The sequence below is a fragment of the Xenopus laevis genome, chromosome 1S (genome assembly GCF_017654675.1).
Source record: "Xenopus laevis strain J_2021 chromosome 1S, Xenopus_laevis_v10.1, whole genome shotgun sequence".
In the NCBI taxonomy this organism is placed as follows: Eukaryota; Metazoa; Chordata; class Amphibia; order Anura; family Pipidae; genus Xenopus; species Xenopus laevis.
In genome coordinates, this window is record NC_054372.1 from 151905624 (window position 1) to 151932702 (window position 27079).

At 39.6% G+C, this 27079-nt stretch overlaps 1 protein-coding gene across 3 annotated transcripts in view; it reads right to left on the bottom strand.

The window, feature by feature from the left end:
* Positions 1-27079, bottom strand: part of hectd4.S (HECT domain containing E3 ubiquitin protein ligase 4 S homeolog) — a 128108-nt gene that overhangs the window by 46463 nt on the left and 54566 nt on the right. For all 3 annotated transcript variants that reach the window (XM_041580382.1, XM_018244230.2, XM_018244229.2), the window contains 15 exons: positions 25934-26075; positions 25174-25340; positions 24808-24954; positions 24497-24681; positions 20107-20260; positions 19151-19431; positions 18219-18408; positions 12285-12366; positions 11652-11854; positions 11408-11543; positions 10531-10713; positions 9973-10137; positions 6561-6730; positions 5994-6109; positions 4886-4989 (listed from right to left, as the gene is read on the bottom strand). In XM_041580382.1, the coding sequence (XP_041436316.1) occupies positions 4886-4989; positions 5994-6109; positions 6561-6730; positions 9973-10137; positions 10531-10713; positions 11408-11543; positions 11652-11854; positions 12285-12366; positions 18219-18408; positions 19151-19431; positions 20107-20260; positions 24497-24681; positions 24808-24954; positions 25174-25340; positions 25934-26075 (2425 nt within the window). The remainder of the gene's footprint in view (positions 1-4885; positions 4990-5993; positions 6110-6560; positions 6731-9972; positions 10138-10530; positions 10714-11407; positions 11544-11651; positions 11855-12284; positions 12367-18218; positions 18409-19150; positions 19432-20106; positions 20261-24496; positions 24682-24807; positions 24955-25173; positions 25341-25933; positions 26076-27079) is intronic.

A 27079-nucleotide genomic window follows, 5' to 3' on the forward strand; every position in this document is an offset into this window, starting at 1 on the left:
TACCAAACTATGTGGCGCACAGAGACCCCCAAATAACAATAGTGTATATACATTTTCACGGCTGACGCGCTGGCTGCTGCAATATGAGCACCTGGTGTGTGTATTATGCGACATTAGACCCCCCCTAACAGTACACAGACCCCAGAAAACCATATATTTTCAGAAAGTACACTTTCTGACGAATCCAATATGGGTAAATAAGTGTTTCTACTGCAAACTGCCAAACTGCAAAGCAATGCTGAACATAACGGTTTTTATCAAATTTCGGAAAATCGTCACAAAGCTTGAATTCTACCCCATTATATGCCACACATTTCGTAACTTATCAGCATAAAACATCCTAAATATGAACGCCAGGGGTCTACTGAACACTTTGATGCCCAATATGCATAGATATACCAAACTATGTGGCGCACAGAGACCCCCAAATGACAATAGTGTATATACATTTTCACGGCTGGCGCGCTGGCTGCTGCAATATGAGCACCTGGTGTGTGTATTATGCGACATTAGACCCCCCTAACAGTACAGAGACCCCAGAAAACCATATATTTTCAGAAAGTACACATTCTGACGAATCCAATATGGGTAAATAAGTGTTTCTACTGCAAACTGCCAAACTGCAAAGCAATGCTGAACATAACGGTTTTTATCAAATTTCGGAAAATCGTCACAAAGCTTGAATGCTACCCCATTATATGCCACACATTTCGTAACGTATCAGCATAAAACATCCTAAATATGAACGCCAGGGGTCTACTGAACACTTTGATGCCCAGTATGCATAGATATACCAAACTATGTGGCGCACAGAGACCCCCAAATGACAATAGTGTATATACATTTTCAAGGCTGATGCGCTGGCTGCTGCAATATAAGCACCTGGTGTGTGTATTATGCAACATTAGACCCCCCTAACAGTACAGAGACCCCAGAAAACCATATATTTTCAGAAAGTACACATTCTGACGAATCCAATATGGGTAAATAAGTGTTTCTACTGCAAACTGTCAAACTGCAAAGCAATGCTGAACATAACGGTTTTTATCAAATTTCTGAAAATCGTCACAAAGCTTGAATTTTACCCCATTATATGCCACACATTTCGTAACGTATCAGCATAAAACATCCTAAATATGAACGCCAGGGGTCTACTGAACACTTTGATGCCCAATATGCATAGATATACCAAACTATGTGGCGCACAGAGACCCCCAAATGACAATAGTGTATATACATTTTCACGGCTGACGCGCTGGCTGCTGCAATATGAGCACCTGGTGTGTGTATTATGCGACATTAGACCCCCCTAACAGTACAGAGACCCCAGAAAACCATATATTTTCAGAAAGTACACATTCTGACGAATCCAATATGGGTAAATAAGTGTTTCTACTGCAAACTGCCAAACTGCAAAGCAATGCTGAACATAACGGTTTTTATCAAATTTCTGAAAATCGTCACAAAGCTTGAATTTTACCCCATTATATGCCACACATTTCGTAACGTATCAGCATAAAACATCCTAAATATGAACGCCAGGGGTCTACTGAACACTTTGATGCCCAATATGCATAGATATACCAAACTATGTGGCGCACAGAGACCCCCAAATGACAATAGTGTATATACATTTTCACGGCTGACGCGCTGGCTGCTGCAATATGAGCACCTGGTGTGTGTATTATGCGACATTAGACCCCCCTAACAGTACAGAGACCCCAGAAAACCATATATTTTCAGAAAGTACACATTCTGACGAATCCAATATGGGTAAATAAGTGTTTCTACTGCAAACTGCCAAACTGCAAAGCAATGCTGAACGTAACGGTTTTTATCAAATTTCTGAAAATCGTCACAAAGCTTCAATTCTACCCCATTATATGCCACACATTTCGTAACTTATCAGCATAAAACATCCTAAATATGAACGCCAGGGGTCTACTGAACACTTTGATGCCCAGTATGCATAGATATACCAAACTATGTGGCGCACAGAGACCCCCAAATGGATATATAGTAGAAAAAATTTACAAGGCAAAACAAAATAAGGCAGTAAAGAGTGAAATGCAAAAAAAATCCAATAAAACCACAAAAATCAATGTTTTTTTTTCCAGACTAGTGTTATCGGCCGTCAGAATCACAGTTTGAATATTTTAGCTGGGCCAAACAGGTTATACGGCTAGAAACAAGTGAACACAACATACGCAGAGCTGAAAATGCAATAAAATGGCTAAAAATTCAATAAAATGGCTAAAAATGCACCAAAATACCCAAAATTGCAATATAATCACCGAAATAACATACAAAAGGTATTGCACAGTACGGTTAGCGAATACGCTATTCGTAATGGCAATAAAACATTTTTTTCAGCCAAAAAAAGAAACGATGCGATAAGAAAAAAAAAAAAAAAGCCACAATGCCATGTATGTGCGTGTGCGTGTGTACAAATGGTAAATTACATGTTATGTGCGCGTGTGTGCGTGTGCACGTGTGTGTAAGTGCAGTGAGTGTAAGTGACCCCCCCAATCCCCAAAAATGTATGTGTAAGTGTGTGTAAGTGTGAATCTAAGTGTGTATTACTGTAATAAGTGTGTGTTGGTGTGTTTGTGTGTGTAATTGTTGCACTAACCTGAAAAAGTCGCTGGAGACTGTTGCACACGATCAGGAAGAGCCTCTGGAAGAGATCTGCGACGTCATCTGTGTCCCTGTGCTGTGGGGGCGGAGATCTCCGGCGCGGTGTAGGCTGCAGCAGCAGGACACGTAAGTAACACGTGCCTGCTGCTGTTTTTGGGCCCCTGGGCGATCGCGCCCCAGGGGCCACTCGATCCCCTGCTCTGCTCGTTGCCTAGGGGCAGGGGATCGTGAAGGAGCGGAGCGAGCGGCTCTAACAGCCGCTCCTCCGCTCGCAAACCCGGAAGTGCTGCAGAACGTAGAATCTACGATCTGTGGCACTTTGGTCCTTTGATCCACAGAACGTAGATTCTACGTTCTGTGGCACTTAAAGGGTTAAAAAATAAGGTTTCACGGTGCACACAAACAAACCATACATGTTAGGTCACATGAGCCAATTACCAGGCAGAGTTGTGTCTTTTGCTTCCACACTTCTTCTTGTTACAGTTAGAGTTGAAGTCTTTCTGGTCAGGTGATCTCTGAGGCAGCACACAGACCATCACAAAATGGTGGCTCAAGGCAAGAGATGTATAAAGACAATATTTACTTAAATATATATTCCAGTTTGATAAGATTCTTTAATATGCCACTTAATATGATATAAACTGTTGCTCAAGTATTCATTTTGTGGGTATAGTTTTCCTTTAAATGAGGTGGCATCCAGGACTGGTAGGGCTGTTTTCTTGGAAAGCTGACCACCGACTGTGGTGAGGACCATTTCTCAGTGAGGTCTGTAGAAATATAGATACAGCTTTAGGAACCTGTAGTTAGCTTGAAGACATCTCTCTGGCTTGTCCCATTCTTGTTGGATTATTTGATCAAGCCGAGAGTGAGAGGGAAACATTGGTGAGCACCTGCTGTTGTGCTTGAAGAGAACAAAGAAGAAGAATATTGGAAGTGTCAGAGCTGTCCTCTGGTTCTTGTAGATTAAGGGTTTCTTATACTGATAGGATCAGAAAAACATCTGCTTCTGAGGAGAATTTTGGAGACTACTCTTCCTTTAAATCTGAGCTATGTGAAAGTTCTCCCCATCAAATGGACTGAATTTTTACATTGCCAAGTGTCTCCCTCAGATTTGGTGAAATTTATTAATGATTACAATAAATTAATGTTCGCAGAGAGTTGGAGGATACAACATTTTAAGCTTATCCACCTAGGCTATGGAAAAAAAATTTCAAAAAATTCCTCTAATAGCCCTATATCATATTGTCCTAAATGTGACGAGACTAATGTGTCCCTTTTCCATTATTTATGGTCCTGTCCAAAGATTGATCTATTTTGGAGGGAAGTCACTAGTTTTTTAAATCTTAAACTGAAGATAAAAATTAAACTGTCTCCGTGCTTTGCTTTATTGCATCTAGATAATATAATGCTTTCTTCAGTTCCTAAGACAAATTTTATCCCTTAAGACATGGTGTGGGAGTGCAGTGGCTTAATAACCACATGTGCAAGGTTTTGTTTTTTTACATTTTATTCTCGCTGCGTGTCTAAACTGGGAATAGGAGCAGAGCTATTCCCCCGGTTGTGTCCTGCTGCCACCTTTGCTTGGCTGCCGGGGATTGTGCGGTGTTTGTATAGGTCATGAGAAGAATGCGGAGCTGTTGTGAGCTGAGTGGCACAGCTGCCTTTGACCTCCAGTGATGCACCTCACAATTTCTATGTTGGGAAATGTCAAATGCAGACAACCTACTCAGTGTAGGAGTCTTGAAGCTCTCCTAAAGTCCAAATATTCTGGCCACTGTCACAAAGAATAATACGTCCTACCTCATGAGGACAAAGCAAAATGCTGCGGCTCCACCGACTGGAGGGGTATAGCCAGTGGAGGAGGAGCGAGTTCTTCTTTCTTGTTGTGTCCTGCCTACTAGTGGTACCAGCTATACTCCACTGTGTCCCTCAAGGACACAATGGAGAAAAGTGGTATTATACTGACTTGTGAAACAGTCTATTGTAGAATAAGGGGTTTCAGCACACACCAATATTATCTGCTGTGATAGCTTTATTGTACCATTTAAAAAAAAAAAAGTACAACTGTCAAGGGATACACACTGCTGAAATCTGAGGCTAAAAATTACCTTTAATGGGTGTTCTTTAGTATAATATACAAAAGTCAAGAACTGTAATGGATAGACAGGAAATGTTTGTCGACAGTTTCCCCAAAGATATCATAGCAAGAATCACACAGTCTTTATAGCTGCAAGCGGAATTTATTTACCTGTCTGCGCTCGGTCAGCAAAGGTGGTGGTGGGGGGCGAGCACAGTCCCGATAAAGCATCCGCAGTCTTTCACACTGAACTTCCACCACTGAGAGACGCTCGCCTGCAATGCAAAATGCATCAACTCATTCAATAGCACACATACTGTAGTCTTAAGGGCTACATATAATTCAGGTTTAAGCAAGGTTTAAGGAAAAGTCATCCCACCAAGTTTAGAGATTTTATGAGAATTGTTCAAAAGAAGTGATTTTGCAATATATAATTATTTTGTTTTCTACTGTTCAAAGATTTAGACTTTGGTTCTGTTATTGGTGCCACAGCCCTACTGTTGATGCATCAGAAATTCATTTTGTCTCCAGTCATTTGCATTCAGTCTCTATATGGCGCCTAGGCATTATGTCACTGCTTTTACTATTACCATTGGATTATGAGAGCAACTTTAGCCGTCATATTAGCCATCAATTATCAAATGCATATTGTGAAAGAGGAGCAAAAGCATTTCAGCCTCCTCATGCAGGATTATACTGAAGATTTATACTGAAGGTTGTAAAAAGATGTTTTAACTACCTCATTCTTGAGAGACAATATTCTGACCTAAGGATGCACTCACATGTCCAGGATACTGCCACAGAAATAAATGGAGGCAACTCAGAGCATTTTATTGTCCATCATTTGGCAAAAAAGCGCCCCCCCCACCGTAAAGACCCCATCAGCCATTACCCTTACAAAGAGGGGTTTTTCTTTTGCACAGTTAGAACAACAACGCTGTGGAATTAGTTCATTAGTTCCCTAAAGTCCATACAGGAGGTGTGACACAGGAGCATGTGTTCTCCAGAGCATGTCCTAAAAATGCTTTTTCATATCTGTGGGTTCTTGGGGTATTTGTACATGAAATCCTGATTAAGTCTTGATTTAATCCTGATTTAGTGGAGGGCATGGCCTCGTGAAAATTTTTCTAGTAGTTATGTTTTTTTCCTGTGGGCAGGGCATCACATGCCGCACACACCCTCCCTTCACCTTTTTGTTCCCAATTCAAGCACTGGATGGACATGTCTTAATTCATCTGTATCACCTTACTTTAAATGGGAATATAAATTGAAATCTTACCAGGACTGCATTCCTGGGCCACTAGGTTTAGAACTTCTACAGCAGCCGGACATTGTTGTATGAATTCTTCACAGAATGAGCTGTCCTCCAGCAGCTGAGCCATCACCAAACACGCTCTTAATAAACAAAAAAGGTTAACAGCAACCATGAAAACAGTTCTGGAACCAATAATTAACACAATCGACAAAGACTTTCTGTATTCTATATTGTAGCCGGTATTATACCATAACTAATTATTTAGTGGCAAAAAATTGACACTGTTAGAATCAGTTGCATATTCCTTGCATCAAGGGCAACATATTTATCAAACTATGAATCAGGTAATTTAGCATTAGCATCTTAATTTAGAAACTAAAAAATAGTGATCGAACAAATCCTTACACTGAAAAGGTAGTGTTCTAGCTGATAATAGAGCCACACTATCTGAAAAGCACATCATATCAGAATCTGTTGTACGTTCTATGGTTCTATGTGCCAAAAAGTAGAACCAAAAGGATATCTGCTTGGAAAGTTCTACTTTGGGTAGATATATAACAAACTAAATAATGAAAAATGTTGTGTCCTCACCTTGTCCTGATCTCTGCAAGAAGTCGAACCACTGCCATTACTGGAGTTGAGGCATCTCCTGTTGCAGGAAGTGAGGTATGAATAGATAGGCAGCCCTCCTGGGGTAGTAACATGGACTGGACTGCCTGCACTACCTTCTCAGTAATGGACAGTTTATGGAGAGGCAATGCCTTAAGAGGGGTGGATGTTGGTGTGGTAAAAAGTTAAATTCAAGCAGTTAGTTTCTGGGAAATGAGGGATTTCATATTAACTGAAGCTTTCATTTTTCTCTTATATTTGTACCAGTAACAATACAGATAATGGCAAGCATGCATCACAAGGGACATACATGATAACATGTACCATACCATATCAGACATGATTAAAATAATATCAGTTAAATTAAAGATTAAAACAACAATATTGAAAAAAAATACAGAATCTCTGGGAAAACATTTCTGTTTTTTCTTTTGGGGCTAGTCCTTCACCCACAAAAATTTTTTTTGCAGAGAGTACAGAGCATGTAACTTAACCGGAAATGTTCAAGCTTACATATACACACTTAATGCAGTCAAAAGAGGCACTATAATAAAAGTCTTTCATGAAAAAAATATTTGCAACATGAAAAGAGTTGCCTCTGTTCAACAGTTTTTCCTGTGTGTGAAATTCAATAATATTTTGGAAACACGGAAATTAAAATGTGCAATGTAATAACGGTAAAAAAAATATTGCTTTGTAAAACTTGAAACTCTTTTATAAGTAAGCAAATTTGTTTTCTATTTATGACTTGCATTACATTTCACCCTTAGGCTAGAAAAAAATGCGTTCTCTATTCAAATCCATATTAGGTAACGTGAAAAAAATACTCATTTATTGAAAAAACTGGAGCGATATTGTATATCAGAAGGCATGACACAGAACACTTTACATTCTAGCAAAAATACAAGACTGTGTGTTGTTGTAAGAACATATGGTGTTTTCATAAAGACCCCTCCTAGAAACAAATGAAATACTACAGTGTATTATGTCCAGTTATTGGTAATTAACCAGAGCCAAGAACAAAGGTGTGACATATAGCCAGAGTAGTACGTTTTTGGTGCTGAGGTATGGAAACTGTAAGGTAAATGTCACAAGGGGCTGAAGCTCGGCCTGGTGAAAAATGCATACCTTGCATGCACCAAGAACCATTGCGTTGGCAAGTCCAGGCAGATTTTGGCACAAAAACGTAGAGTTTTTTCATTTTGGTGCTGAAATTCCACCTCATGTGCCTGCACCTAGGCTGACAAAATGGATCCTAGTGCAAGCGAAGTAAGGGACTGATTGCAGCATAGGGGCTGATTCTCGGCCTGCATTTTTCAGTAGCCTGAATTTTGTCCATGTGTGGCATTATCCTAGTAGAAAACCAGTAGAGATTGCGTTTGTGCGAAATGCACAATTTTTTTGTTAAGTCAAGTGAGGCCAGGACAGGCACCTGGTGCCCCCGCTCAGGTACTGTTTCACCTAGCCTAGGTTGAAAAAGAAATGCTGGGGAGAACACAAACCTTGTTTCCTCCATTATGAAAAAAGTTCTCTCTTCTAGATAAGAAATCCATTTATTTACCCCATTTATTTAGTGGCAATGGGGCACATTGTGGAAAATTCAGGCACTTTGAATATTGGGTTTTGTAGGAGTCTACTGGTTTTGTAGGATACTAGCTAGTCTGACAAGCCCATGCACCCAATTCACAATCAATCATGTCAACAGGGCTGATTTCATAGTGCACACAAAGAGCCCTAAAATTCCATGTGCCATTTTGAAACTGGTATCTATCCACCAAATATAGTTACATAGTTACAAAGTTAAATTGGGTTGAAAAAAGACAAAGTCCATCAAGTTCAACCCCTCCAAATGAAAACCCAGCATCCATACACACACCCCTCCCTACTTTTACATAAATTCTATATACCCATACCTATACTAACTATAGAGTTTAATATCACAATAGCCTTTGATATTATGTCTGTCCAAAAAATCATCCAAGCCATTCTTAAAGGCATCACAACTGAATCAGCCATCACAACATCACCCGGCAGTGCATTCCACAACCTCACTGTCCTGACTGTGAAGAGCCCCCTACGTTGCTTCAAATGAAAGTTCTTTTCTTCTAGTCTAAAGGGTTGGCCTCTGGTACGGCGATCCACTTTATGGGTAAAAAGGTCCCTTGCTATTTGTCTATAATGTCCTCTAACATGATCTTCATTACGGTGGAAAGTAAGGTTCATGATCCCTCCAACTGATTTTGATGGTCGTAGCCTGAGCTTTAGCTCTATAAACATCTTTGAATAATATCACAAATTTAATCATGTGGTGTGCTTGCTAGTTTAAAAAGAGATTTTTTAGGTAATCACTAGAGTAATTTTAATTGCTTTATTGCTTGGTAAATCTAAAGTTAGTGGCACAAATGGCTAATTTCAGTTAGTATAAAAATGAAACTGAAATCCCACCTGCTATATTACATTAAAGGGGACTGGTCACCTAGACACAAAACTCCTTAAAAGTCTTGGCTGTCAATCATATATTGCATGACCCTCCTCCCATAAAATGGCACCTGCCTGCCTGATGTGATTGTCAGTTCCAAGAATTTAAATATTAAATTCCAAGATTCAAATGATTTTTATATTGTAGGTGAAGTTTATTTTGCTTGACTAACACTAAAATAGGATTTGGAACCATTTCTTAAGATGACGGTGATGATTTTGCTGAATATGATATGTCTAAAAGCCAGCATGGATGCTTTTCAGCCTGAAAGCGTGCATCAGAGAGCTTTCAGACAGAAAGGAGCCCTGTACTTGGCATGGGGACAGACATTGGTAACATTGGCTACAAATGGAAAATGCTGACTGAGATCTACACAGGGTGCCATTAGAGCCTCATCTGTGCATTTGATTTTGCATCCAATACACAGAACATGTGGATAACACCAGCGGCAAAAACATTTTCTAAGTATGCATTGCATAATGAATGGTTACCTAATACTATTCTAAATTCCAAAAATGATGGTATGATCTAGTGAACACTATTCAGGCAATTGATTGAGGAAGTTATATTTAATATGGCGCTGTCTCTAATACTGTTCACACATGTAATATTTGTAATAATAATTTGTAATGATTGCTGCTGAGCATCTAAGAGGCATGTTTCTGGCCCAGATAGGAAGCAAATGAAGGTTCAAATTAAAGTCAGATGCAGCTACAACTACTAAGGATTCAAAGACTTCACTTTAAACAGCTATACAGGTATGGGACCTGTTATCCAGAATGCTCGTATTACTGCAATGCTATTTTTTCGAAAAAATATTTTTTTACGGTATTTCAGTCTAAACAGAAGGTGTATAAAAACATATAAAGTAACACTGTTTGTTGCTTGATTTACTACATTTGCAAAATATCTTACCTCTGAGCGTGGAACACAGAGCCTAAATAATGGTACTGTCAGTGTGTCACATGACTTAGATGATTTTCTAAAATCTATTTCTGGAAATTTCACTGTTGCAATACCTTCTTGCTCATTAATAGAGACAACCACTCCAATGCTCCCAGATATTCCTTTACCCAGCACCTTGTAGGGGAATAAGTGGAAAATCTTAAGTCTACAAGCTGTACAGTTTCAATAATATAATAGCATTTTCTTCTTCAACACCAAGAGTTGTTTGCTTCTTTTTTAAATACAATAGTGGAGTATTTGAAAAAAATTAATTGATTGGAAAGAAAACAATTGCAGCTATAGGACATGAGAGGCTAAGGTATTTATTCACAAATTATTTGACAACACAGATTTTAGAGTATTTATTCCTGGAAAATATGGCAAGTAATATTAAAAACTAAATATGGCACAAAGTGTTTAAATCTTTGTGCCATAGTCCTTAGTTAACAATAACTGTAAGCTATTTAACTTTCCCAGTTATTAAGTATTTATTATAAAAAAAATTTTTTAATAAAATAGGAGACATACCTGGACTTCAGAACCTATTTTAATAGTTTCTTTAAATCCACCAAGTGCACATAATGCAGCAACTGCTTGTCTTGCAATGCCTTGTAGCTTTGCCAGTTTCCTTCCATTACCACTGCCATTTTCTAGGATGCTTTCTGCATACTTGCCAAGCTGTGGGATATACATCAGGGCACGAGACAGAACCTGCACAAAGTATTATCAGATTTATAAATGCGACCAGCTTCAAACTATTCAAAACAAAAAAGCAATTATCACGGTACAAAGTTACATCTTTTAACAACCTATATGTTTTCATAGAAATTGGTATATTAATTATATGCCTAAACTGATCAGTGACCCTGCTGTGATTTTTATGAGAAAACACTTCGATTCAGATTTTATTTCTACAAAGTAGCCAAAACAGAACATACTCGCATGAATATATATTTTTTTCAGACTAAATGTAATATTTAACCCAAAACCATATTTGTTTTGATGACAACAAAAGGAGTCTATAAAATAGTGCTCCAACAATACGGTCATCGGCTCTTTCACCTGTCTCACCTACTAAAATTTTAATAATCACAGTTTCCCAGGGATAGTTTGTTAACTTTGGTAGAAAAAAACAGAAATATGAATTAATGAAGAACTGAAAATGAGTTCCCTTTAACATTAAATATAGTACAACAGGAACGACGGGTTTTTGGTGCATTAAACAAATAATCACAAGAGTGATTGCAACTGTTGTAGTAAACACAAGAATCTGTACACACAGACCTTTTTGAGAGTATAAAGTACAGCAGGTTGCATAAACAGACTGAGAAGGCTTTCAGTCCATTGTCTAACATACAAGAAGTCATAAAAACTGAAAAGAAATTCTGATGTCTGATCTAGTTACCTTCTCTGCTGTTGTTGTCCAGATTTGGGCTGCATTTGACTCTGGTGCCATGAGCAGGCTGTGAAGCAGAGCAATTACTTCTGCTGCCATGCTGTTTGCTACATGGCCACTAATGAAAGGACGTACAGGATCAGTCCTGTTAGATAAGAGAACACCAGTGAATAAAAACCAGAAGAAGACAGACTCTTTGAAAATGAGATGAGATGAAATCAAGGTGGTAATATAAAATTAGCTATGTTTTTACCTGGCAAGCTCAGAATTCCTTTCCCTGCAGATTGAGGTCTGGGCTGTTTTCTTCTTGTCACCAGTGGAAAGTCCACTTGCTGCATCAGGGCTAACAGTCTCAACGGGTGGCCCAATGCTAACAATTAAACCTGACTGGGCCCATTTTGTGGCTTTGCGAAGAGCAGCTGCAGCCTCCTCTGTGATTACTTCACAACACCCACTCTGTATGGCAAATCAGATAATTAACGATCTTTCCTAAAACACTGCCCTACTGAAGGGGGTAGCTGCAGATCTTTGTGCTCCAAAATGGTCAAATTGCACACTGAGATATAAAAGCTAAATCCTATTCTGAATATCACATGAGAAGAAATATTTTGTATTCCTACCTCCTAGTCAGGACGACAAAAACATTTTTTAAAAATAAGACGACGAAAAAAGGAGCTACCAATATGAAGGGAGGGAAAAGCTACAGAAAGTTTGTATTGGTGAGACAAAAAAGGGTAGGGGTGATACAGAACATGGAAGAACTATTATAGAACGGACCTTACTGTCCCACTTTACCTTTTTCATAACATGTGCGGTGGGGGAGCTCTTATTTCTCACAACATAATAGAAGTACCCTCCCCCTAAATGGTTTTGTTGCAACACTTACCTTAGTCATGTCACGATCCATCTTCACTACTTTTTCCATATTTGCACCAGTACCGAGACGAAAAGGCCTCCCCTCAGAACTACTATAAAAAACATAAATTCACTAGTTAGTGACAATGTGCACTAGGCCAGTCTATGCTTTTGTTAGACATATAAAGGAAAGACTTGAATATATAATAACATTTGACTGGAAATTTGACATAGTCTCATGATTTGATTCCCTACCTTGCCACCATGTACTAAGTCTGAATGTTTAAACTTTAAATACAAAATTAAAATGTTTTGAAATTTAAAAAATTCTAACATTTGACCAAGAGATTTAAATTGACAAATATATCTGAATAGTTGTACGTAGTGTACTTTCAGTCAAAATTCTAATATTTAATGTCTATTCCAGACAGATTGCATATAATTAACAAAATTATCCTCTGCCATGCTTTAGGTGTGCTGGTTTAGTTTATTCTATATGGCATACACAAGCTGAGCCTCAGGTGCAACATTATATTTAACAGGCATACAGCAAGCACAGAACAAAGATCTTACAGCTGGATAGAAAAAATACATTTATTTTCTCACTGTAGCCAGATTTATGACATTTTTCCTACTGCTTGTCATAAAAGTAAGGCCCTTTTGTGATGCATATGGGCTTAATAAACCACTTTTGATACAACACTAACAAAAAGGTGTGCATCCGGATTTTTTTGCAATTACTCTACTGACCCTAATGCAAGGGAAGGGTCTTCTGGGTAAGTACCCTGCACTTTCAATAAGTGTTATTCATTGGATTGGGTTGAGCTCTCCATCATCGTGCACTATAAGACCCTGAACATTCAGTCTCCTAGACAAACTAAAGGAATGCACTGTTGAACACATGAAACACTGCCAATAATTATTGGTTAAATTTGATTACAGCAAATTAGATTTCACTAATGGAAAAGGAGATTTTGTGTACTCACCGTTAAATCTCTTTCTCTTTAGTCACTTGGGGGACCACAGGGAAAGTGAGGTAAAGCTGGCACCACTAGGAGGCAGGACACAATAAAAAAATAGAAACTTGATATCCTCCTCCTGCTATACCCCTCTTCTGTAGGCAGAGACACTCAGTTCGTACCAAAGGAGAAACAGGAGGTTATTAATAATCAACAGAAAAACTGATTACTAATTACAAGAAGAACAGATGGTTGAGTCAACCAAGTCTGAAGCCAAGAGAAGGCCTCTATCCAGGAAGGGAAGCCCTGTGTCCCCCAAGCGACTGAAGAGAAAGAGATTTAACGGAGAGAACACAAAATCTCCTTTTCTCCAGGTCTGCTTGGGGGACACAGGGACAGTGGGGACGTACCAAATCTGTCTGAAGTAGAGGAGTACGTGGAACCAGCCACTGAAGCCTGAAGTACCTTCCTGCTGTAGCGGGTGTCAGATGCCAAACTGGTAAAATTTGGCAAAACTACTTTTTTGGCAAAAAATCTACTGAGAGATGTAGTAGATCCGAGACCCAGGATTGACAGGGGCATCTTGGAGCTATGAGGATGAGAGTAGTGTGTTCTTTCTGAAGCTTCTTGATTGTTCTTGGAATGAGAGGAAGAGGAGGGAAGGCCTACGTGAGATGGAAGTCCCAGGGAGAGGTGAGGGCATCTGCCGCCAGCGCCAGAGGGTCCCTGGACCTTGCATAGAAGAGAGGAACTTTTCGATTGTGACGTGATCGACCTCTGGCGTCCCCCATCTTTGAGTGATCTTGTGGAAGATGTCGTCTTTTAGAGACCACTCGCCGGGATCTAGGGATTGTCTGCGGAGATAATCTGCTTCCCAGTTTAAGAGACCTGGAATGAAGATGGCCGACAGGTGAGTCGGATTGCCTGTATCTCGAGAAGGTTGATGTGAAGACGTCGCTCCCATAGAGACCAGCGACCCTGCGCTGACCGACCCTCCGGCACTGCTCCCCAACCGGAGAGGCTTGCATCTGTGGTGAGCAGTCGCCATTGTGGATCCTCTAGGATCTGCTGGCCTCTGCGAAGGATGGTGCCTTGATCAGGAGATTGTCCAGATAAGGAGCTATGGAGACCCACCTTGTGCGGATTAGAGCAGTGGTCACCGACATGATCTTGATAAAGACACGAGGGGCCGAATTCAGGCCGAAGGGAAGGGCCGTGAATTGGAAGTGGCGATTTTGGCATCTCTGATGGGGCCAGAAAATTGGGACATGAGGGTAGGCGTCCTTTCTGTCCAAAGAAAACAGGAATTAGCCTGGGGACATGGCCGCATTGACAGACCAGGATTGGCCGAACAGATCCATCCTTCTTGGGAACGACAAACAAGTTAGAGTAATAGCCTCGGAATCTCTCCTCGGTCGGAACAGGGATGAAGACCTCAGAACGGATAAGTTTGTCGATCTCATCATGCAGTGCCTGAGCCTTTTGATGCCCCTGAGGATATCTGGACATGAAGAACCGGCGGGGCGTGAGAGAAGTGAATTCTAGGTGGTAGCCCTGACTCACGACCTCGCGTACCCAGGTGTCTTGAGTCAGATTCTTCCAGGAGTCGGCAAACCTGCAAAGTCTCCCCCCTACTGCTGAGTCACCAGAGGGAAGAAGGGGTGAGTCATGCAGACGTGGGCTTGCTGGGTGGCTTGTGGGACTGCCAGGATGGCCTGGACTTTCCACTGAAGCATCCTCTGTTGGTGGTGGAGTGTCGGGGAGGAGACAATCTAGCTCCCTTGTGCTGGGAGCCGCGAAAAAACATTCAGACAAAAGGAGGGACGAGATTTTGGTTGTGGGAGTAGAGTACTCTTACCCCCGGTGGCCTAGCTGATGATCTTGTCCAGGTCCGGACAGAAGAGGCGTTTTCCCTTGAATGAAATTGAGGTGAGAGACTTTTTTGAAGACGTGGTCCACAGCTTCATCCAGAGAGATCTGCGAGCCGCTACCAACAAGTGAAGTCGGCTGAAGTTCTGCTAATCACCTGTAGCACATCAAGGGAGGCTTCACATTGATTTGCGAGGCGAAATAAGCGAGTTCTTCACGGGGGACCACCCTGTGGCAATTGCTTGGCATAAGTCCGGCCAAGATTGAACGGCTCTACTTAGCCAAGCCAAGGCTAGAACCGGCCGGAAGGAGGTACCTGAAGCAGAGAAGAGGGAACGTAGAATGCCCTCAAGCTTCTTGTCTATGGAGTCCTTGAAGGAGCCTGCATCAGGAACTGGTAAGACCGTGTCCTTGAATAGTCGAGAGACAGGCGGGTCCACTGAAGGTGGGGAGGTCAACTTTTCCATTAGATCCTGTGGAAAAGGATATAGTTTAAGAAAACAGCGGTTAGCCTGGAAACATCACTCTGGCTTGTCCCATTCCCGTTGGATAATTTATTTATTTTTTAATTTAAGTTTTTATTGGATATTTTCAGTGGTACGAAAAAAAGCAAAGTATACACATTCAGAATGGGTAACGAAAATTAAACAATAAGTCTGGATATAGAGGATATTGCATAAACAATTTCTAGTTTAAACCGAACATGAGTAACATATCCATATGTGGATACCTTGTCCACCCCTGAATGTGTGAACCAAAAACACAATAACCAAAAGAGGATACAAAGAAGAAAAAGCAGGTGGGAAAGGGAAAGAAGGAAGATCCACGAAGAAAACCTCTAGCTGCTATAGGTAATTGTATATCAAAGCATAATGCGGGTGAGCATTGTGCCCTATCTAACAGAACGTTTAAAATAATAGCAACGAGACCATCCTTAGGTCCCTTTAAAGGAATTGTTCAGTGTAAAAATAAAAACTGGGTAAATAGATAGGCTGTGCAAAAAAAAAAATGTTTCTAATATAGTTAGTTAGCCAAAAATGTAATGTATAAAGGCTGGAGTGATTTGATGTATAACATGTCAGTCACTACTTCCTGCTTTTCAGCTCTCTTGGTTTACACTGACTGGTTACCCTGGTTAACAGGCAGTAACCAATCAGAGACATGAAGGGGGGCACATGGGTCATATCTGTTGCTTTTGAATCTGAGCTGAATGCTGAGGATCAATTGCAAACTCACTGAACAGAAATGTACCATGTGGCCTCCCTTCAAGTCGCTGACTAACTCAGAGTTATAGAGCTGAAAAGCAGGAAGTTGGATTCTGGCTGTTTTATTAAACATCTGTTCACTCCAGTCTTTATACATTACATTTTTGGCTAACTAACTATATTAGAAACATTTTTTATTTTGCACAGCCTATCTATTTACCCAGTTTTTATTTTCACACTAAACTGTTCCTTTAAGTATACTAGTCTAAACAGTACCGTTGTAATGCCTACCCAAGGCAATCGATGACCGGATCGGATCCAGAAGGAGGGCCAGCTCCCATCAACCATCTCTTTATGTGTGACAAAGTCAAGATAGTCAAAAAGTCATTAATCTAAAGCCAAGGGCTGAACACCACTTGCTAAATTATGACTATGCAGAAACTGTTTTTGATAGAACTGTTTAATCTTGAATAAACTTATTTAAAGCTATACCACAGTTTTGTATTTATCTGACTCCTTAAACTGATGCCAATAAAACCATTTTTGAATGTGTTTCTGTGTTTCCTGTGTTGAATCTTTAAATTTTCTCAACCCTATGCAACCAATTTCTGATTGTGGGTGGCCTGTTGGATAATTTGCTCCAGTTGAAAGGAAGGTGAGGACCTGCTGCGGCGCTTAAACAAGGAGGTGGAAGTACTGGAACTAGGTTCAGACTCCTGTAAGCCCCTAATACTGAGGAGATGAGGGAATCAATGGCCTCGGAGGAGAGTTTGGGGGGAGTCCTCTTCCTCTTGGTCTTAACTGTGAGATAGGTCACCATCTGCCCAGCGTGGCGAGTCTGCTAGTAATGGAGACTGGAGCATCGCCGGAAGAGGAACCTCCTCCAGAATCAATGGAAAGTAGTTGCCTAGGCGCATAATGGAGACCCCTAGCAGTAACGTATGGTGCCGAAGCGCACCTTAGAAAAATGTCGCCTAAGGCATCGGCGCGCACTTCGGGGTTGCGCACCAGGTGCACGTACAGTAATCACAAAATCTGGCCGATGCCGTTGCCTCCCCAGGTAGAGTGAAAGACAGCCCTGGTGAAGTCGCTCGTAAAATAGTGGTGCACAACCGGTGCTAAGCCCACAATAACTCTTGCGCTGCTTGCAGTGAGGACAGTAGGAAACATAATTGCCATTCCCATTGCCTGCCTGTGTGTTTGGTGGAGGCTGAACTAGTGAACTAGTGATTGTGAAGAGGGGGAGGGTGCTCAGAGATTGAATAGGCTGGCTATTAAGGATATATACTGACCTTAAATGAGCCACGGCAGGAGTTCCCAGACTGTAGTGTAGGGATCCTGGAAGCATATGTCAGCCACAGGATGAAACTGGCTATACCACAGCCCTGTGTCCCGGCCAGTGCATCCTCTCTCTCTGGACGACAGAGGGAATCAATGCTGGATGGTCAGTGCAGAGCACAAGAGACCCCAGTGACATCCTGAAGTAATGGATCAGACTACTCAGTGTAGCTGTCCAGCTCCATTTAATGTGAAGGAATTGTAATGAAATAAACGAGCAAAATAAATAGTAAAATACTCCTGAATGCAGGAGACGGTCCTAACCTCCTGAGAACACAACAAAACCAAGTATCTCTGCCTACAGAGGAGGGGTATAGCAGGAGGACGAGGGGTCAAGTTTCTATTTTTTTTATTGTGTCCTGCCTCCTAGTGGTGCCATCTATAGCTACTGTCCCTTTGTCCCCCAAGCGGACCTGGAGAAATATATTCATAAGGCACTGGCTACATGCTGTACATACCAAGCTAAAAAAATTAAATGGCTGGCAGATAATGTATAAAATAGCTAAAATGATTACTACAACAATCTAACCAACAATCCATGTTTACTAGAACATAACACAATACAGGAACTTAAAACTGCATGCATTGTATTACCTAAGCAAAGGCTGAAGAACTTCATGGGATGACTGGTCTTCTCTCTTATGAATAAAAATGGAGAGTTTGCCATCTACTGCTTCACTCTCTTCTTCTGCATCATTATCTCCTTTCTGGGAATTTTTTGGGCTATTTTTTGACAATGAACCGTCTGGTTCTGAAGCAGTTGGAGAAAGAACTGTCTGACATCCTACAAAGGAGGGAAAAATTCTGGATGATAAAACAGATTCTCTTACATACAAACTGATTTGATTGCTACATTTATTTTTTTTTAATGCCTAACGTTATGACCAACTTATTAATACATTCTCACGACAACTGTTTTACTGTATGAATATGACGCCTGCAGAGGGATGCACAGTATCACATTAATGCTTGGAGGTACCTGAACAGGCCCAAATCAATCTGCTACCTATAAGCGTGGATCTGACAGATTGCCTGGCTATGGAACTGTCCAGGCAGCTTCACGTGTCAAAGAGGATTAATATTTTAAAAGACAACAATTTTCAAAATCCATTATAAAATAACGAGTAGTTTTAGCTTTTCAAACTAGAAACATGCCAGTATTACTTCTTCTTTTGTTATTCTAATACATAGATTAGAGTTTGTTGCCACTGCGCAATGCAGTTAAGTTCTCACAGCAAGTGCAAAACTCAGACTACCATGAGCAAGTACAGGGCTCATGAATTATGTGCAAGAAGGGGTGAATAACAGGGTCGCACTCTCTTATATGCAGCACTGCCTGGTACTGTCAGCACTACATACACAGTTAGCAACTCTTTCAATCCTATATACTAGGAAGTGCAAAATTTTGCATCTGCAAGTGGCCTGGTAAGTTGCAATGTGAGCAATAAATAAATAAATAAATAAATAAAACGGTGCTTCACTCTTGTTTTTTCTTAGATGATAAATAAGAATTATTCAGAAGTTACCTGGAACAACATAATCAGCCAACTTTGCTAGCAACAACGATGCTATTTTAGAGGCTGGGTCACTGGGATCTTCCTGTTCACTGTCCAGAGCTGGCAAGGAGTAGCTCCATGGAGGTAGTTCTACATTTCCACAGTCTTCAACACTCATGAGAGGAAGCGCAGCGCGGCAGAGCTGGAGAATGATGAGCACAAGTTTTGGAGAAGGACGCTGATCCAGCAGCAATGAAAGAAGTTTGGAGACACAAGCAGGCTGACTCAGAATTGCCTTCCCTATCTGACTCCTGTGTAAAAAAAACAACAAAAAAACCCCAATAAATTATAATTAATGCAGACGCAGGAATCAAGTATTCAGTTATTGCTTAAGTTATTGCTGAAGCAACTATACTGGTAGAATGAGTGTTCAATGGGATCCATCAAATGTATCTTAAATTAATCTACAATGAGTCAATGTTCCAGGTGGCACAGATTTTTTAATACATAAAAATGTGTAATTATTATTGCATGAATAATGCTACATAAAGATCATCACTGCAAAAACTAAATTATATAGCAGCATAGCAAGTTGATATGGTAAAGTCATTTATACGCTTTCTTTAGCCAATGCATCAGCTATAAATCATATCATTTTAAACCTATACAGTAATGAAAACTCAATATATATTACTTTGTCCAGGTGGAAATGTACTGCTGTACAATAATAACATTTTAAAATTAAAATTTACATATCGGCAAATTATATGACTTGGTTATCAGAAAAAAACATCAAATACAAAAAAAAAAAAAACACAAAAAAGTGTCCATTTCTCTTAACTCCCGAATGTCTATGGGAGCTAAGGCTCTGTTGCGGTATTTTTTCACATTTGACTGTATAATGTATAGCAATTCAGATTATTTTAGTGCTTTACAAGTATGTGTTAAAATAATAACAATAATAATACTGATTCTCTAGCTGTTACCTAGAAAGATCATTTAGAAGGCTCAGCACATCCTGTAGGGCATCGTTTCCTGCAGCTTGGTTTCCACAGCACTCCGTAGCTCTTGCTAGATGGTTAGTGAGGAGGGTAGAGACTTGTCTAGCCAAACCAGAGTGGACTGCCTCAGTAGAGCCACCTTGAAATAAATAAGAAGCTGATCAAATATGAATTTTTTTTATAAAGGTACATATATTTTCGTCTATATTTCTGAGGTTTGGTGTGCTGATAAGAGATTAATGGGTTTCCAGATGCCTAAATGTAAAATAAAGTATATAGTATATTACCCTTTTTCAATTGAAATATGCGCTTTTTGATCTACTCACATGTGGATCTCTTGGTTATATGCGTGTCATAGAGATGATTGCCATATATCGCAAAGTAAAGGGAGTGGTTTTTCCTCAGTCTAAAATTAAAATTAAAAAGCTGCAATAGTGAAGTATCCCCTGATGAAGTATATGTGATACGAAACGCATTGGGCCTGTTTTGATGAAATAAATGTTCCCCTGTTTTAACCCAATATCGAGTTAAATTGATTACTTGGATCCCTGTACTGAAAACCGGACCGCTGGGCAAATATACACAGAAGAATCCGTGCTGATTCACCTTACAAACACTCAGACCATGCTGCAACAGAGACGCCGCTACGATCCACTTCAACCTGCAATAACCGGCAAAAGGCAGTGTGTGTATTACCAAGGCTTTCCCTGTGTACATCGCCCGGTAAATGAAATGGCCCGCAGGGCCAAACGTCGGTTTCCGGCAATACTACACTATTACAGCTTTTTATTTTTAGACCGAGGAGACACCGATCCCTTTACTTTGCGATATGCGGCAATCACGCATATAACCAAGAGATCTGCATGTGAATATGCATTTTTTTTTATAAAGTACAGCTTTTTAAAAAAAAAACAGAGGCTGGCATTACGCTGCATGTGCCTGCACACAAGCAGAAGCAATAAATTTAACTACAGAAAACAAAGCTAGGAAATGGAGCGGATCCACTTCTCTCAGCCTGCAAAAAAAAAGTATTTATTTAAAAAATTAATACTGGCGTCAATTTTCCTGCAATATGACACTACAGTTCATGCGTCACGTGCATGACATGTATATTTCAGCCATGCGGATTTTGTCTTCCACAATATAATTTTCAGATGTCTTTCCAAAATCTCCATGTACAAAGAACTGTCCTCTTAATTAAGCCATCACAACATGACATTAATACCAAACCTTAAGTGAAATTTGCTGCCAGTGAAGTGTATTTCAGTGTATCTGCTACACTGCGGATCATCAGGGGCGCTGTGCCAATGAGGCAAGTTGAGAAACTCACTTCAGGCAGCAGAGCCTCACAAGTTACCAGAGGAGGTAAAAAACTGAAATTTGTCTCTTCTAGTGTAGAGAGTGTATTTAAGGGGGGAGAGTGGTAACATGGATGCTGCCTCAGTGCTGCAAGGGGGGTGAGAATCCCCCCTGTGGATCATATTCTGTTGTATATGGAATTTAACTAGTGTATTGGTGCATCAGCCAGATAATACAAAGAATGACGTATTTGCAGATGTCAGCTTCTAAGCACCCCTGGGTTTAAAGAAGCATGTATTCCATTTAGGCCTATAGAGCTACATCAAGAGCATATGTATGCCACTATTAAAGGGATACTGTCGTGGAAAAACATGTTTTTTACAAAATGTATCAGTTAATAGTGCTACTACAGCAGAATCCTGCATTGAAATCCGTTTTTCAAAACAAGAAATGGATATTTTTATATCTAATTTTAAAATTTGATATGGGGCTAGACATTTTGACATTTCCCAGCTGCCCTCAGGTCATGTGACTTGTGCTCTGATAAACTTAAGTCACACTTTACTGCTGCACTGCAAGTTGGAGTGATGTCATTACCCCTCCCTCCTACAAGCTGCTGTAATGTAAATAGAGCCTTGTCTGCTGAGCCTGGCAATTGAACAATAGGCAGGAATCAAGATAAGCTCCCACTGACACCACTTCAGAAGGACTGAAATAAGATAGTCCTGTGATCACTGCCCCCACTTACGTTTAAAAAAATAAATAAATATATATATACACACACAATTCATTTTGGGTACTGGATAAATATTTTATATAGATAGTTTATTATATTTGTTTACACAAAAATGCATGGCAGAAAAATAAAAGTACACTCCCAGGACTGATGACAGGGAATAGAAAAAAAGGATAAAATAAGGAGGAAATACTTGAAAACCAGAGGAAGTCTAGGAAGGGTTAAATAGCTCAAGAGAAAGGAGGCAGTAAGTAGTTAATGAAAAAAGTATTGCAGGCAGAAAAGGAGCGCAGTGTGTGTGAGGTGGATAGCAGAGGGAACTCACAGCTCCTTTAGCTCATCTAGTAACCAGTAAAACTAACTAGGAAGGCAGCAAAGAGAGAAAGTCCCCCCCTCCAAAGGAAAGCAGAGAACAAACTTACAGAATGGCAGGAGCTTTGATAGTGTCTGTGGGAGGAGGGGCTGCTAGTGCAGCTGTAGAGCAGGATGTAGGAAAGTGAAAGTAATTGGTTCCCTGCAAACCATGTGACCTCTCTCCTCCAAACATCACACGCATGGGCAGAGAGGGGAGGGGGAGGGTACAGCTAGATTCTCATGTCGTAGTGCGACCTGGCTTTTCATTACAGAGTGGCTGCCTCCAAGCACACAGGTAATGCTGTGCCTGCTGTTAGAGCAGCACAGGATGAATGTGTAATGAGCAGAAATGGAAGCCCCCATGACAAAATACAAACTAAAATAACTTATGCATGGATTTGTGGATTAACATTTTATTTGCCAGACAGTGTTTATGTATATGCGTTTTTTATAAAAATGCAAAAAAAAAAAATTTTTTTAAATGACGACAGATTCCCTTTAAGGTTTTTAAAAATGCAACATAAATTGAAAATCATGTTTTTTTTGTTTGATACGTCATCCTTGTTAATCTGTCTGAACTTGAATAAGAACTAAAAACTGTATTGTAGATAGCTTATGTGTTATTTGCTGTGTAAACATGCACCATATTTAAAGAAGAACTAAACACCAACAATGAATATGTCTACAAATCCCATGTTTTATATATTGAACTTATTGCACCAGCCTAAAGTTTCAGCTTCTTAATAGCAGCAATGATCTGGGGGTCACCATCTTGGAAAGGGTCTGTGACACTCACATGTTCAGTGGGCTCTGAGCAGCTGTTGAGAAGCTAAGCTTAAGGGTTGTTGCATATTATCAAGCAGAAAATTAGCTTTTAAAGACATCACAAGAACATTGGATCCTATGGCTGAAAGTACACAGAATGTACAGTACTGTGTGCCCTCAGCCTTAGGGGGTAAATGAACTGGACTGAAAAAATAATGAGTTTTGAGAACTGATTAATCTAATTATGAAGTTGAGTCATCACAATGAGTTTCTGTATGTTGAGTGACAGCATTAATTATCAATCTAAAAAGAAAAAACTAATAGTAATGCATGCAGGAGGCACAGTATTTTTAAGATCAATGCTATACCCTCTTGTATGAGACTTATTGGGCAGTACTTTAGAATGCAAGAAGACAATGAGACTGAGGTAAGTTAAAAGTTATAACCTTAACCTATTTGAGTTGTTCTGGGATGAACTGGAGAGAAAGTTCAAGGCAACTAGCCTTAAATCCTAACAGAAGCCCAAGCTTTGTTTTGCTGTGATTACTTGTATAAGGTTTTGATAAATCCGTGATTTTTTTGCTTTAGAAATGAATTGCCATTATGTAACTTTCTGCTTTGTTATGAGGCACTTTTTAAGTACATATACTGTACTAAACCATATTCAATTTGGTCTGGAGATTAAATATTTATGTTTGTTTGTTTTTAAGATGACATATTGTTTTTGCTCAAAATGAATTAAAAACAAAATCAACAATATTAAATGTATGTCCTCCACCTCTTGTCAAGCTTTGTTTCCCTTATAATTTAATGACATCTATGTAAAAAGAAAAGAAAATCACAAATAACCATATGGTTCCAAAATAGGTGGTGTTGTTAATAGTTTATTTGCATCATTTATGCCAAAAGAACGTTCAATTATGGCATATCTTGTCCAGAAACCAGATATCCAGAAAGCTCAGAATTACTGGAAGGGTATATACCATAGAGTCCGTTTACAGCAAATAATTCTAATTTTTAAATATAATTACATTTTTCTGTTTAATAATAAACCAAAATCTTATCCGAGTTATTTCATGTTTAAATATTTTTATCAGAATGAAGATCATGGAAATATCCCTAATCTGGAAAATCCCAGGTCCCAAGCATGTCCAATAATAGATTGCAGGCTTGTACTATTGCTTGTACCAAGTAAAAATCATTCTACTTTCTTTGGCTTACCTTCTTCTTTCTCCCACTCTACACATCTATTAGCCAGTACTTGAAAGGCTGCCCATGCCATAGTTGCTACTTTCTGTTTCTTGGTCTGCTTTTCATTTGAGCTGGACTCTCTCTGGTTGCTTAAGCTGCACAGTCGGTCCATCAACTGAACAAGCCCACTGCGTACTAAACATTTTTCTTCACTCCTTAAGAGAATATTAAAACATATATGTCAAAATTCATGTATTTCTGTATGTCAAAACGCAATGGCTTTGTTAGCAGTTAATGCAAAGCAATACGTCTGTCCCCCGAATTCCACAATTTAGGAGTACCTTGTGTAAGGTATAGTGCACAACAGACCAATGCTATTAGAACAGGCAATAGGATAGCATGCACAAAGTGAAACCACTGAGGTCATGGTCTCTCCAAAAGCCTCTTGAACAAGCTCCACCATTCCTCCACAGGTGAGTTCTTCAATTCTGGAAGAAATAAAGGAAAAAGTGTTATATTTTCTACAGGCATTGTGAGGGTAGTATAATCAAATTGTCATAATTGACAGCAATGTTGTGCTAAGGTGTCTGGATAATTCAGGAAACAATATGGCAGAACCCACTCGGTGCTCATAGCCATCAATGGTTTAAGAGAATTTACTCTCAAACCATCAACAAGTGAGGGAATTGCATGTGAGCTTAGCTTGCCTTGGTCCTCCTTGTAGCACCATTGTTACTGGTCCAACCAAATGTGTCACACCTCCAACCCGAACAGCAGCAGTCAGTAATTCTCTCATGTGCACAAGGGCTTGTTTGCGAGTATTACCACGGCGCCATCTGGTTTGGGCAGCCTGTAGGAAGCTGCTACTAGACACCTGTAATTGCAATAAACATATTTAATTTGCAAACATCACACACTGAAGATAAAGGTTCGCAACTGAATGATCTTTTCTTTTCAAAACCTTTTATTGATTATACGTACAGCACTCAATAGTAAAAACCCATGTCCCACTGAGACACATTCAGTTACATTGAGAAGGAAAAACAGCAGCCTGCCAGAAAGCACTTCTCTCCTAAAGTGTGAGATAGGCAAAACCTTAGCATGCAATGGGCATTAAAAGAAGACACTGTCTAACTATTCTAGAGAAGTTATACTTTTTTTTATAATTTTTTAAATGGTCCTTTGAAAATATTCAAATACTATATCAAAGAAAAATTCTGCCAAGATTACAGAATTGCATGACTGAAGCTTTATTATCCAAAATGGGAAAAATTATGTGTAAGATAAATAGATTATTCTGCCACTACAATGCAACAAAAAACAACATGGCACATCACACACCCACACAAGTAGAACTGTAAATACAAAGTTTTTTGTGCACTCAAAGCCATATTTCTGCATAACTTATACCTCACTTAATAAATCAGATTTAAAAATTATCACTAGAAAAAATAAAGTGTGACATACTGCTTGGTCAGGATTGGTCCCAATGAAGGCGAACAGTTGGCCTAAAAGGACACTGTATGTTGGTTTATCCTTGCTGTCTTCATTAGCTAAAGACTGAAGGAGAGTGAAGGAGCTGCTCCTGTGGCTGGTGACGTTCCTTCTCCTATAAAAATGTCAAAGAGAATATGACAAACTACAATACTGAGCTATATTATTTTAGGAATCAGTGCCTTTGTAATTCTGCATTTGCACACAATCCGTAGCCCTGCAGTGACATTGGAAAATTTTCCCAAATATTATTTAGGGCAAATAATTCTCAGTACTCCTGCTTTTCTACAGTACCAACAACAAGAGGCTCAAATTTCAACCTTCCTTTGTTAAACTGAACAGCAGTTCACTCCTGTACAGTGAGTGTAGTGCACCACTCACTAGGTACTCGATGAAAACTAATCTGTGAAAAGGATAGGAACTGAAACTGTTGTCAGCTCATAAACAAGAGATCTGATGTTAAATCTATTTCAATTCAAAATCGGGAGTCCATATAGTTATTCAGCCAGGCCCAAGGGACTCGCCCCAGTTCCAAAAGGCAATCAACTGCAGAAAAGTTTATATCAAAAACGATATAAGTCCCAAGGCCTCTTCAAGTAAAAAAATATTAATTTATTGTTATTCACATTAAAACAGTATCTAGTACATACTACCCCACATATCCCACCTTACCCCCGGAGGGTGTGAAACGCGTAAGGTGGGATATGTGGGGTAGTATGTACTAGATACTGTTTTAATGTGAATAACAATAAATTAATATTTTTTTACTTGAAGAGGCCTTGGGACTTATATCGTTTTTGATATAAACTTTTCTGATGTTAAATCTAGTCATGTCTCCATCTAAAAGGTTTAATGTCCCCCTTATACTTTGCCTCGGTTGTCTATAAAGAGAGTCAAAGAAATACATTTATTCTTCAAAGCAACACCAATAGATGGGAATTTCATTGGAATTCTCAGTCTGCAAAGCATGCTATGTACCTAAAATGTATTTTAGAGAGATGCTGTAAAAGCACCTGTGTGACCGACTGCAAATTTAAAATCTGTACCTCAACATCTGACAGATTCTTGGGGACCATGACACATTGCAGGAGAAATTGAAAAGCCTACATGCTAATGCAT